This window comes from Bidens hawaiensis, unplaced genomic scaffold (genome assembly GCF_021521415.1).
Source record: "Bidens hawaiensis isolate Kalapana, Puna unplaced genomic scaffold, B.hawaiensis_p1.1 tig00029631_1, whole genome shotgun sequence".
Classification (NCBI taxonomy): domain Eukaryota; kingdom Viridiplantae; phylum Streptophyta; class Magnoliopsida; order Asterales; family Asteraceae; genus Bidens; species Bidens hawaiensis.
The window spans coordinates 229,843-244,422 of NW_027494911.1; the positions used below are offsets into that span (position 1 = coordinate 229,843).

The 14,580-nt window shown below is 36.6% G+C and overlaps 1 protein-coding gene and 1 long non-coding RNA gene across 2 annotated transcripts; both read right to left on the reverse strand.

Annotated features, from left to right (window-relative positions):
- Positions 1–1,769: 1,769 nt before the first annotated feature.
- On the reverse strand, positions 1,770–3,435 carry LOC143579180 (uncharacterized). The gene is made up of 3 exons (XR_013143410.1): positions 2,858–3,435; positions 2,676–2,771; positions 1,770–1,953 (listed from the first exon to the last, which is right to left on the reverse strand). It is a non-coding gene; the product is annotated as an uncharacterized LOC143579180 (long non-coding RNA).
- Positions 3,436–5,858: 2,423 nt separating this feature from the next.
- Positions 5,859–7,412, reverse strand: LOC143579188 (uncharacterized). The gene has a single exon (XM_077062571.1). It carries the CDS (start codon positions 7,410–7,412, stop codon positions 5,859–5,861), a length of 1,554 nt encoding a protein of 517 aa, XP_076918686.1.
- Between the last annotated feature and the right edge of the window lie 7,168 nt (positions 7,413–14,580).

The following is a 14,580-nucleotide window of genomic DNA, read 5'->3' on the forward strand; positions in this document are numbered from 1 at the left end:
TCGGTTTATTTTTGAGTGAGTCTTAGACCTTACGTCAAATCAAGTTCGCTTGCAAGCAAGTTCGCTAGCCAAGTTCGCCTTGACAACTTCGCCACAATAAGTTCGCAGCTAGTCAAGTTCGCCCGAAACTAAGTTCGCTGGCCAACTTCGCTTGTTGACAAGTTCGCCTATGATTAACTTCGATGGACTCTAAGTTCGCTGAACCCTAAGTTCGCTTAAGTTAAGTTCGGTAACGAATCGGATTACGAATCAGACTTAAATCATTATGAGGAATGAGTTAACGAATTAGAAAATAAATTGAAATCCTAATGGAAAATGTGTTAAGACATTTAATGAAAATAAACCCCAGCCAGGGGCTCTGCCCCTTGGACCCCGCTAGGGGCTGTCGCCCCTAGAACATCGCTGCCAGGGGCGCTGCCCCCGGACCCCCGTTAGTTGCGGGTAATGATTGAACTAGAAAGACGATATGGGTAGTGATAGTTAATTGATACGTGTAATTGTTATCCAGTTAGTCGTGCACAACTCAAGAAAGGGATTACCATAAACGGAGAACATAACCGCATTCAGGTGAGTTTCTAGCCCCACTTCCTTGTTATGTTTTCGGGGTTGTGTGCATACTCGATGTGATAGTTAATACACTTACCTTGAGTGGTAAGTGTATGCCTTGTATGATTTATGTATGATGATTGCTTAACGGTGCGTGAACGATCTTCGGATATTGCATGTACCGTCAGGTGGTAGCTAAAGATGTGATTGATATGTATGATGTAAGATAAGATGTATGTATGAATATATATGATGTATGCATAATGTATGAATGATATGTTAATGGTACGTGAACGCTCTTTGGAGATTGTACGTATTATCAAGGAAAGTATGTAAGAACAGGTATGGTACAGCTGCATGAAATAAAGGGACCAGACCCTAATAATATCTGTGATGGTAGGGACCAGACCCTAATAATATCTGTGATGGTAGGGACCAGACCCTAATAATATCTGTGATGTTGGGGACCAGACCCTTATAATATCTGTGAGGTTATAGGGCGGAAGGCTCTTTAAATAGGATGGATAGTTATGTATGTAGAATATGTATGATTAATGTACACCCCTTCGGGCACGTGTGCAAATATGAGGACAGATTGTATGTTGTATGATTAACTAGAACTCACTCAGCGTGGCTGACTTTTAGTATGCACGCAGGTGAGTAGGCTAAGGCAGCTTGCATAAGAGGAAGCACATGGCATGGACTTGAAGAAGCTGGCATCTCAGGGAGATGTTATGTTATTTTAAAGACAATGTTTTATGTTTAAATAATCTGAATGCCCGTTAAGACAAGAAAGGATTGTTATGTAATATATTGGTTGAATGTTTTAATATTCTAATTAACTCGGATATTTAGAACTACGTTTATGAGTAAATCCAACGTCCAATGTGAGGCACCGGTAACGGGGCCTTACAAAAATCAAAATCCATAATACACAATTAATAAACTTAAATTATCCAACATCAAACATACCAAACATGCGACAAACGACCCGTCAATTTGTTCAGAAACAAAAAAAAAAGTTATCCAAATGAAACACAACTAAAATGCCATTGTCCTTGTTTAATCATCACTTTCATCTTCGCTTTCATAAGGTCGATGTTGCCATTGTTTCTTGGCATCTTCAAGTTTTTTGTCAAACTCTTGTGACATTTTTGCAAACATCTCTTGCATTTGACTTTGTTGTTGTTGTTGAAGTTCGGCTTTTAAACGTTCTTGCCAATCATGTTGTGATGGTCAGGGGGGAAATCCAAATTTAGGTGCAACAGGTGGTGCTGCCTTTCTTGCAATTCGTCCAATTCCCCGTAGATGCCCGCGTGATTCACCGAAAACATTTAGAAAAACTTGTGAATCGCAATAATCATCCGATCCATCATCAATTCTTGTTCATTCCGCTTTAAGTCGTTCCTAAAAAAAATAAACGTAATACATGCTCATTTTGGCCCGAACACAATTTAATTGACCAAAATATATAAGTTTTGGTAGAAATGGGTAATTTTGACCCATTTGAACCAAAACTTGCATATTTTTGAGTTATTTAAAGTGTGTTATGCTCGTTTTGGCCCGAACACACTTCAGTTGACCAAAATATATATGTTTTGGTTAAAATGGGTAATTTGACCCATTTGAACAAAAACTTGCATATTTTTGAGTTATTTAAAGTGTGTTATGCTCGTTTTGGCCCGAACACACTTTAGTTGACCAAAATATATATGTTTTGGTTAAAACGGGTAATTTGACCCATTTGAACAAAAACTCGCATATTTTGAGTTATTTAAAGTGTGTTATGCTCGTTTTGGCCCGAACACACTTTAGTCTACCAAAATAATAAGTTTTGGTAGAAATGGGTAATTTTGACCCATTTGAACCAAAACTTGCATATTTTTGAGTTATTTAAAGTGTGTTATGCTCGTTTTGGCCCGAACACACTTTAGTTGACCAAAATATATATGTTTTGATTAAAACGGGTAATTTGACCCATTTGAACAAAAACTCGCATATTTTGAGTTATTCAAAGTGTGTTATGCTCGTTTTGGCCCGAACACACTTTAGTTGACCAAAATATATAAGTTTTGGTTGAAATGGGCAATTTTGACCAAAATAAATACAAGTGGGTCCGAATTACTTACAAAGTCTAATCGTGCTGCTTCGTTGACCCATTCACCATCCTTTTTGTGGGTATCCTCAAAACCCTCGATATAACTTGTTTCTTCTTTGTTTTCGGTCTATATATATTGAAAAAGTTAATACTAACTCTTTTAGCATGCGGTTAAATTTGTATGTCTTTGTATAACAGTAACATTGTTCTTACCTGCACCCATCGCTTCTGTGTGTAAGATTGGCTCCCGTGGCAACTCACATAATGGTGTTTTTGTCGGTTTCTCTTATTTGCTTCACATCGGTTTAGGTATTTTATATTTGAGAAGAGCTTATCAATCAATTCAATCCAACGGTCCTCGTTAAAGTCACTTGGAGGACATAGTTTAGCGAGTTCGGGATTGTCACGGCCATCTATGAAGTCAAAATGAGTCTTTAACTCACTTTTTCATTCCGTATAAGCCCTATGGCATTCACGGTTGATTATAGCCTCAACTTTAATCCAATGATCTTTTTCTATAGTGTGCGAAGCAAGATCAAAATAATGTTGCCAAAATAAATACTTAGAAAACATATAACAATATATTACAAATATAACATTATAAAATATACTTACGTATAATTCATCCCATAATTGATATTTATACGTTGGAGGAACACTATCCCAACCTTGATAGTACATAGGAAACTCGTTCCAAATTGATGTCGAAATGAACCTAATAAAAGAAGATTGATTTTCTCCAACAAACTTGCCATCTTTACCAACGAAAGCAACTTGAAGATCCAAGGGCTTATTGCCATTTTTTTCAAATTTATCCATCATTTTCTTATTGCACCCTCTACCTCGTGTAACTTTGGGTATGGCTACAATGATACACATATAAAAAAGTTAGCAAAATAAAAATATAGTTAATTTTAAGATATAATGTATTTAATTGAAACAAATAACTTACATGACTCGCATCTTGAAGGGACCTTACGTGGGTCCTTGCGAGGTGGTCGATTACCACCATATCCCCCGTGTGCTCGGGCCACATGTGCCATTCCTGCAAAAATTACAAATTCGAGATGTGCAATGAACATATAATAAGCAAAAATATTACATTTTAACAATGTTAAGAAATATTTATATTAAGCATACATTTAATCAGACTCATCACTATCATAATATGTGCCTAAATGGTTATCGGGGTTGTCTTGATTTTCGTCGTCTTCCTCGTATGAAAGGTTTGCTTCATCATCATCATCATCATCATCATTATCATCATCTTCATTTTCTTCAGCATGATGATGATCATCATCATCGTCGTCGTCGTCATCGACATCATCATCAACTACAATCGGGATAGTTGAACTAGGTTCACCACCATCAACACGAGTCGTTATCCTGGGAAAACAGCCTAAGTCGACGTAAAGGTTACAATGATGTGACTGAGTTCCCCGTAAGACATTTGTTTCATCAGCCAAGTAGTAATCAGATCGTTCACTTGATTCACCAACTTCACAGTCTGAGTCGACAGCCAATTTATAATCAGATGATTGAGTGTCATGCAATACATCTACCTCATCGATGACACTCATACTTGGATGGTCCCAAATTTTTCGATGGTGAACAAATTCCACAACCTTGTCGGTGGTTTGAGAAGGATCTTGGAGATAGAACACCTGTTTGGCTTGTGTGGCTAAAATATATAATTGATCATCATACCAATTTTTATTGGCATACCATTCACGGCTCACGTCGATAGTAGTGATATTGTCTTTCTTTTTTGTTCTATTGCCCGACGTGTTGAACCATTTACAACGAAAAATCACCACAGAGTACCTATTTAAATATTTCAACTCCAAGATATCCTCTAGTTGACCATACCATGTACTACCATCTTCTCCAATACTAACCACACCACTGTTTTGAGTAGTGCGCCCAGCCTCACGACGATGTACAACAAATCTAACACCATTTACTATGCAAGCGGTGTAAGAATGTGCACTCAATGGACCATGTGCCAATGCCTTTAATTCTTCGATACTCTCTGGAGACGTAAATGATGATGAAAACAAAGATTTATCTGCTTCATACTTAAACCATGAGAAAAAGTGTGCTTTCAAGTCTCGCCCGGGAAATGTAGATTCGAATTCACTAGATGAAGGAAAAAAGGTTAAGGTTAGTTTATCATATAACTAAAATGAAGATTGAAAAAATGTAAAAACTTACTGCTTATAGGCGTTAATTTCATCACAGTTGTTCAGTACAAACCATCCTAATGATTTTGTCTCCTCCATATTCATTGGTTTGAATACACTTTTTGACATTGGTCAACATTGTGATGCAAACACTTGCAAATGCCTCTTTGGAATGCCAGCATCCGCATTTCTATCGGGACGGGTGAATTTGCTTGCTGTGTTTTGAAGATACATAGAGCAAAATGTCAATGCTTCATCCGCAACATAACCTTGTGCTATTGAGCCCTCAGGCTTGGCTTTGTTTCTAACATATGCTTTCAGTTTTTTCATATATCTTTCAAATGGATACATCCATCTCATATACACAGGCCCACAAAGAAGAGCTTCTTCAGGTAAATGAATAATTAAATGAATCATTATGTCGAAAAATGCCGGAGGATATATCAATTCCAAATTGCATAATACCTTTACCACCTCCTTTTGTGCCTCTTTCATATCTTTCACGCTTACCGATCGTGCACAAACTTTTTGAAACAATGTGCAGACCTGAGTGATTGTTGTTGAAACATTTGAAGGAAGACCTCCTCGGATCCCTGTTGGTAGCAATCGTTGCATGAGGATGTGATAATCATGAGACTTTAAACCTGTCATATTAGAATTATTTGGAAGCACCCTCTTTTTAAAGTTTGATCCAAAACCATCAGGTAGTCTAACTTCTCTCATGAACTGACAAAAACTTTCTCGCTCTTTGGCTTTGAAAGAGTAATCGGCGTGTGGTTGGTGGACCATTTTGTTTTGCCTTTTTAGCCATAAATGTGGTCGAATACCCATTTTTTCCAAATCTTCTCTTGCTTTGTGTTTATCTTTTGTTTTGTCATTCATCAACAAAGTACTAAGCAAGCTCTCGCCGACATTTTTTTCAACATGCATAACATCAAGATTATGTTTTAATTTTAGAGAAGACCAATAGGGCAGCTCGAAGAAGATACTCCGTTTGGTCCAATTTAACTCGTTTTCTTCACGTTTTCTTTTCACACCTCCATGGTCAGGATGTTTCCCTGGAACACGATTGGGACTTTATCTAGTTGTTTTATTGGGACTTTATCTAGTTGTTTTATTATTTCTTCACTAGACAACTGTTTCGGACGACCTTTCTTCTCTTTTTTGCCATTAAACAACAAACTATCCCTCCATTTATGTGTGCGATGTAAGAATCGCCTATGACCAACATAAACTACCTTACCTTTTACGCTAAATGAAGGGGTGTCTTTGTTACAAGTAGGGCATCCTTTATAACCTTGACCAATCCATCCAGACAAGCTGCTACGAGCAGGATAATCGTTAATAGTCCATAATAGTGTTGCACGCAACTTGAATATAGTGTCAGATGATGCATCTCTCATTAGGACTCCATCGGTCCACAACATGTTCAATTCATCCACCAACGGCCTTAGGAAAATATCAATATCCTTTCCAGGGGATTTAGGGTCGGGAATCAACAAAGTCAACATTAAAGAAGACTCTTTCATACATAACCACGGTGGTGTATTATATGTTGTCAACACTATTGGCCACATACTATAAGACAAACTCATATTACGGAACGGATTAAATCCATCGGCAGCCAAACCCAAGCGAACGTTCCTGAAATCAGGATATCTTTTATCAAAGTCTTGCCATGCCTCCCCATCTACCGGATGATGCATGATTCCATCTGTTGACCGTCTAGTGTGATGCCAAGTCATATCTTTTGCTGTGAATTTGGAACTATATCTTCTTCGAAGCCGAGGAGTTAAAGGAAAGTAGCGCAACACTTTCTTTGGTACTTTCTTTCCCTTTGTGTTTTTGTCAACCCACCTGCTCGCGTTACAAATTGAGCAGTTATTTAGATTTTCACCATCTTTCCAGAATAAAAAACAATAATTAACACAAGCATGGATTGATACATATCCTAACCCAATCTTCCTCAGCTTCCTTTTAGCTTCATAGTGTGAGGCTGGAATATTTTTCACTTTCGGGAATGCCTCTCTTAGAAACTCTAAAACTTGGTCAAACGAACTATCCGTCCATTTGTTGATGACTTTAATATGCATCATTTTCGCTAGGAAGTATAGGGAAGACATCCCACTACATTCCGGGTATAAAGGGGTATTGAGCTCCTCAAAAAACTGATCAAATTCCTTGTCTAAACCAATTCCACCAGCTTCATCTTCATTTATATTTGTATACTGCTCAGCCATCACATCATCAATCAAATCAAACATCTCATGATTTGTTGTTGTAGGAAGTGTTCTTGGAGATTTTCTTGGAGCGAATATACCAGCAACTTCGTCGTGATTAGGAAATTTCTCACCGTGATAATGCCATATCCGATACGCTCGTAGAAACCCACGGGAATGTACATGATCATAAATCGTTTTCAAATCTTGTCTTTTTATATTGACACAATCTTTACAAGGAGAACGAGCTTTGCCTTTACTATCGACATGGTTTTTGGCATTATTAATAAATCTTTTTAAACCATTAATAAAATCAGGAGAACTATGGTTGTCCAAATCAATCCAACTCTTACAGATTGTTGACATAACTGTTGATACTATCTAAAGAACATTGTATATTACAAAACTAGTTAGTTATACTTACAAATATTAATAATAATAAATATTAAGTTTCTTAGCATGTCAAATATACAAGTATAAAGTTCACCTACCCAAACCAAATTGTGAGCACCAAACAGTTAAAGTTCACATTCATCATATTTGAGTTGTGAGCTATGTAGCACGGGAACGGGTACAAAACCAGGCAACGGGGACCTTACGGGTACGTTTGTTTTATAGTATAATAAAAACTATGTTTGGAATATAATAAATAATATTAAACCCTAATACTTCCGTCTGCCGATATGTCTCTGAAACACCGCGTCAAATGTTTCCGACCGGATGAAGCGGCCGCCGAAACGTTTCCGGCCGTATCCAAGGCGTTCCCGTCCCCATGCCGTCCCCGGTACGGGGACTCTTCCTTCCATCACGTTTCGGTGCTTCAGAGGTTGTGAGATAATAGTGTATCTCAACAATAACAAACAATTGAGCAAAAACACCCTAATCTACAACATAAGGTATAGAATACTCAATAGAGGTGGATTTGGGCTGCGTGGGGAGATGGACGGCAGAGGTGGACGGCGACACAGGTGGACGGAAATGGCGGAGACGACGACACACGGCGGAGGTGGACGGCGACACACGTGGACGAAAATGGCGGAGGTGGACGGCGACACAGGTGGATGGCGACACACGGCGGATTTGGGCTGCGGCTTCGTTTGAGGTGGACGGCGGAGGTGGATATATTGTTCTTATTTATGGGTTTTTATGAACTGAGTATAAGAGGATTATTTGCATATATCAGAGTTTTTATGATTTATATCCACTCAACCTATCCCGACAACAAATCGTCAGGATAAGGTATTATTTTCCATTTTTGGTTTTAAATATTATTAATATTATGAAACGGCGGCGTTTTGTCCAACCTATCCCAACGACATATTGTCGGGATAGAACTCCCAAAAATACAATAATAGCGGACATCTTCCATTAAGACGGGTAACTTGACTTATTTCCCAAAAATATAAACCATCTATCCCGACAACATGCCGTCGGGATATGGTATTTAATTTTTTATTATTTATTTCTAATTTAAGACGATTTTAAAGAAAAGAAAACGTAAAATATAAACAAGTTGGTCTCTACGACATGAAAGAAATATGTATGTATGTAACCATCTATATATATGTATGTATGTAGGTATGTAACCATCTCTATGTATGTATGTATGTATGCAACCATCTCTATGTATGTATGTATATGTATGTATGTAACCATCTCTATGTATGTATGTATGTATGTATGTAACCATCTCTATGTATGCATGTATGTATGTATGTATGTATGTATGTATGTATGTATGTAACCATCTCTATGTATGTATGTATGTATGCAACCATATCTATGTATGTATGTATGTATATGTATGTATGTAACATCTCTATGTATGTATGTAACATCTCTATGTATATATGTATGTATGTAACCATCTCTATGTATGTATGTATGTAAATGTATGTATGTAACATCTCTATGTATATATGTTTGTATGTATGTAACCATCCCCATGTATGTATGTATGTATGTAACCATCCCCATGTATGTATGCATGTAACATTTCTATGTATATATGTATGTATGTAACCATCTCTATGTATGTATATGTATGTATGTAACATCTCTATGTATATATGTATGTATGTAACCATCTCTATGTATATATGTATGTATGTAACCATCTCTATGTATGTATGTATGTAACCATCTCTATGTATATATGTATGTATATATGTTTGTATGTATGTAACCATCCCCATGTATGTATGTATGTATGTATGTATGTATGTATGTATGTATGCATGTATGTAACCATATCTATGTATGTATGTATATGTATGTATGTAACATCTCTATGTGTATATGTATGTATGTAACCATCTCTATGTATATATGTATGTATGTATGTATGTATGCAACCATCTCTATGTATGTATGTATGTATATATGTTTGTATGTATGTAACCATCCCCATGTATGTATGTATGTAACCATCTCAAAAATTATTTTAAAGAAAAGTAAAAATAAAATATAAAGTCTCTATCCCGACAATATGTCGTTGGGATAGGGTAGTTAATTTTTTATTATTTTATTCTAATTTAAGATGATTTAAAAAAAATAAAAAATAAAATATAAAGTCTTTATCCCGACAATATATCGTTGGGATAGGGTAGTTAATTTTTTTATTATTTTATTCTAATTTAAGATGATTTTAAAGAAAAGAGAAAATAAAATATAAACACTCTATCCCAAAAACATGTCGTTGGGATTGAGTAGTTACTTTTTTATTATTTGATTCTAGTTTAAGATGATTTTAAAGAAAAGGAAAAATAAAATATAAACACTCTATCCCGACAACATGTCGTCGGCAAAATATTCGAGTCAAAATTTGGTTTGGTCAAAGTTGGTCTCGCGAATTAACGATTGACACTTGTAACGAATTCTGGGATTTTCTATCCCGACAACATGTCGTTGGGATAGAGTTAGCAATACAACAGCATGTTGTCGGGATAGGTTTCGTCGCAAAAAGATCAAATTCTTGTAGTGATAGTTAAATGAGCACAAGAACTCTTTAACATAATATGTGCACGCCTAATATATGTATTTTAGAATAACCATTGTCCATTGAAACAACCTTTTTGATTATCAAAATACTGGTGTTGGAAATGGAGGCTCATAAAAGATTTGTCGAAATAGATGAAAGATTTGTTATGTTATTAATAAGTTGGTAATGATATATGAAGTAGAACACAAAACATGTATATGATTTTAATTATAAATTGAAGGATTCGAAAAGATGTCTTTTCACGAGTGTAGAGAAACTTCTAAATGATATGGTATTTTGTATACTGAGATTTGATTAAATTATGAGGTGCGGGCATGGTTGTACAAATCCCGACTATGCGCTCATTAATCTCAGTTAATCTCGATTAATCTTGATTAATTTTGATTAATACCAGATTAATTGTTAGCATCCAGCTCACTACCCGACTTATGTGTTGGGCTGTATTTAAACTACAGCAAAAGTGAGTTGTTTGGAAGTTGTTAGAAAGATAAGGAGTTGTTTATGGAAATACATGAGGTGTATCAAAGAAGTTGGAGAATGGAGACAGCTTGCAAAGCAAACTTATAACCTGCGAACAACTTAGAAAAGAATCCACATTCCTTTTTCTAAAACCGGTGAAACGTGCATTCTCCTCCTAATCAGTTTAGATTTTTTTGGAATAACTATTTTAAAATTGTTGGTTATTTTTTTAACAAAAAAAAAACCATAAGAATTAAGAAAAAAGTGATAGAAGTGGGTTTTTAATATTTAAAAAAACCCACAAATATAAGATCATGTGTAGTTATAACTCTTCATTTAGAGGTCTTTTGCGATACGTGTCTTCCACGTCAATAATGAGGCATTTTGCAAATAGTGGTACGGTGGTAAAAAATCTCATGATCCTTACTATCATTATTTTTTTTTGTCCCTTTCTCTCTCACACATGGGTGTTTCCTACAAAATAATTTAAACCAAATTTTGTCTCAAAACGCCTCCAGTGATGGTGTTTGGGGCCTTTTGGGTGGGTAAAACGCGCACCAAGCATGGTCTAATATGGTTGGGTATACGTGGATTACATGACTTTCTTTTATCGATTAAAGATTACTTGTATATTAAACGTTATAAATGTTATATCATTATAGAAATTAACTATAAATGTTATGTAACAACTTTTTCCAATTTTTAAAAACAAATGTAGGGACTTCATTTAAATATTAAAACACGTGGTTTGGTTTTTAGCTAGGTAATAATTAAAACGTATCATTATTAGACTATTTATAGGGAAGCTTTGTAGTTTGAGCTAAGAGTTATGCGAACGCTCATGGACATATAAATGAAAAGAAAAGAATAGTGAAGAAACAAACCCTTAGTGTAGATGTGTGTAAAACTAAAAAATTGACGGTTTCCCAAACAAACTGTCGTCTATAAGTGAATCCCAACATATTTTGTACTTTGTAGTTGTATTATGTTACTAATTAGCAAGTAAATTGCACTAATGTTGATTCAACAATATTAGCTACACCCCCGCTTCGACATTAGAATGAGGCAAAAAAAATGTTGTTTTGAGTTCCAAGAAACAAGATTATAATCAAGAAAGCTGCAACATATATCGTAATGGTACGTAGAGCGAATGTTTCTTGTAAAACATGCAAGTGTGATCAGGGGCGGACACCAATCTTTTTTAAAAATATAGTAGAGACAATAGGTTACTTTTTTAAAGGACCCATAAAAATACTTAGGTGGAACCCATTGTATCAAAGCTTTCTTTGGTGTAGTGGCATACCTTTTCTCTTCCAACTTAAAGGTCACAAGTTCAAGCCTCACTAAGGGTGGGTTTAACATTTTTATTTTGTATTTCTAATTTTTATTTAAACATAGTGTTTTTAAGGGTGGTTTCAACATTTTTATTTTGTTTTTCAACATAGTGTTTTGTTTGGTTTAAAAGCAAATATTCTTTTTCGTTTTTCTACATTTTTATTGAGATTTCTAAATTCTAATTAAAACTAAGGGTTTTATTTGGTTTAAAAGCAATTCTTTTTTGTGTTTTTTTTTATTAAATTCTAATTTAAACTTAAGGTTTTATTTGGTTTAAAAACAATTCTTCAAAGATAATATTATAGAAATCAACAAACAATTTAACGAAAACTTAGATAAGTTAGAAAGAAAGTTTGAGTCTTTATATTCTTTTAACAATATTCTCTCAACCAACCGGAATGGCGACTGCCTCAAAAATTCTAATGTTGGGTGGTGAAAAATGTACACCGAAAAAAAGGGACCCCATTGGATGAAAATCCTGGGTCCGCCACTGAGTGTGATAGCCTCACATTAAGGCAATTACGAGCTTGATGAACATATTTGACCTTGATGATCATCTTGAATTCTTGATCACAAGGTTTAACCATGAGAACTTGATTCTCATATAATCAGTATTATGATCAACTCTATGGCTCACACAAGTATATAGGTGAGGGCAACCAAGATTCTTACATATCAGATGACATGAACCTTAATTCACACGTCTGGGCCGGATGTGTGAACTTTCTTCACACTTATATATTGTAGAGATTTGAAGAAACATTAAGTGACCCCGACAGATTAAGGATAATCTTAAGGTTAAGTAGATGTTTCCCACGAGGGTTAGGTCCGGCAAAGATGGCTATTCTTCTCAACCTGCAAAACAGACACCGTAAGCTCATCACTGAGAAGGGGGGGGGGGTTCCTCCTTGTGACCACCCTCCGACGTGAGAATCAGACTAGGTTGCTCTGAATATAAGTGTATATAGAGAGAAATAGCTAGAGAGAAGATGATGATACCGTTCCAAGGTGTTGGAGTATTTATAGCCGAAGGTAGGTTTCCAAGCAGGTACGGCCAGCTGTATATAATATTCCTTTTCCACCAACTATGGGCTACGTTCGTGCCATGATAGGAGTTGGTGGTGTGACATCTGACCCGATCTGACCCGACCCAGGTACCCGTTTCTCTGACCCGATCTCTTTCTTTTATGATTTAGTATTTATTTATACTTATACTTTATTTTTAATAATAATATATATATATTTTCCTTCCCGCCTCTTTCTCTCTCTTTCTTTCCGCCGTCCCGTCCCTCTCCTTCTCTCTTTCCGCCTTCTTTTCCCTCTTGTCGTCGTCCCGCCCTTAAGCCTTGTTTCCCTCTTTTTCTTCTAACTCTTTGCTTGTCCTTGTTCCTTCCCGCCTAAGGTTGTCTGCGCAGCTTCACGCGCCAGACCCCTTACAAGGAATCCTGCGTGAAGACCACCTGTACAGCGATTCGCGAGACGAACTCTTCTCGCAGCGCGTTAAGAACGGAAGTTCTTCCCGCGACGCACTAAGGATTTGTAGTTCTCGCAGCGCGCTAAGAATCGTAGTTCATCCCTCGACGCGCGAAGAATTATAGTTCTTCCCGCGACGCGCTAGGAATTTTAGTTCCTCCCGCGGCGCGCTAAGAAATGTGATTCTTCCCGCGGCGCGCTTAGAAATGTAGCTCTTTCCGCGACACGTTAAGGTTAGTTCTGTCTGCCTTCGCGCTCGCGCTCCCTTGACCTTCTGTGTCTGCCTTTGCGCCTTAGCCTTCTCGCGCTGAATCCTTTTGAGTTTTCTTCTGTTTAATCTAGCCGTTGCTTTTGAGTTGTCTTATCTTTTGAGCTGTTGACCTAATCTGCTTTATGTCTGAAAAGTTACTTTCAGCGCAGCATGCGCACCAACCCCATTGGTTGGCAGATAAAGTGACTGACATAATCTTTTGAGATCTGCTTTTGCCATGCTTGACCAGTAACTTTATCTGTCCTCCCCCATGCCTTTTTCTGAATCCTGTCAGCCTTTTTCCCTTTTTCCCTGCTACCATATCTTTTGATATATTTACTTTTCAGAACTTTTTACTGTTGATATCTTTTCTTTTACTTTTGGAGATCTTTTCTAGGGTTTGTGTCCCCTAGGGTTTGCCTATATATAGTACTATTTTCTTAACACTTCACACACTACACTTATTCTCTTCCTCCCTTTTTGCTCTCTGCCGTTGTTCTTCAGCCGCCTCCCTCCTCTCTTGCCTCCGTCTTCCTCCCTGTTCTGCCCTGCTTTTCCGGTAATATATATATATAATAATTTACTTATTAATTATGCTAACTTATAATCAAGACTTAAAACCGATCGTTAAAACAATAATCTTTACTTATAGGTTAACTTGCTTGTTTGGTTCTTGCTTTATCTATCATCGCATCTTTATCAAGTGAGTAATCTCGTACCTAATCCCTTTTTGCTTTTAATGTTTTGGGATGTTCATGTGTTCATACAAACTTAGGGTCTTAAACTTGTTTATGAACTTTAGTCGCGCAGTATCCCATGTGTTGAGGACGTAGACTTGGCTGTTATTTGTATGTGTGGATCATTAACCGTCTTGTCGGTCTATTCCGCAGTTTTCATGGTACCATTAGATGAACACGGGAGAACTATCGTTTATGATTTTCTCTTTTGTTACACTTGCATAGTTAGTCTTGTTTGTGAGCTCAATTGTGAGCACTGGCAGTCTTGTCTCTTAGAGT

Bases quoted from the DNA above. Each gene is read 5' to 3' on its own strand.
- LOC143579188 (XM_077062571.1), bottom strand. From the start codon at position 7,412: ATGTCAACAATCTGTAAGAGTTGGATTGATTTGGACAACCATAGTTCT.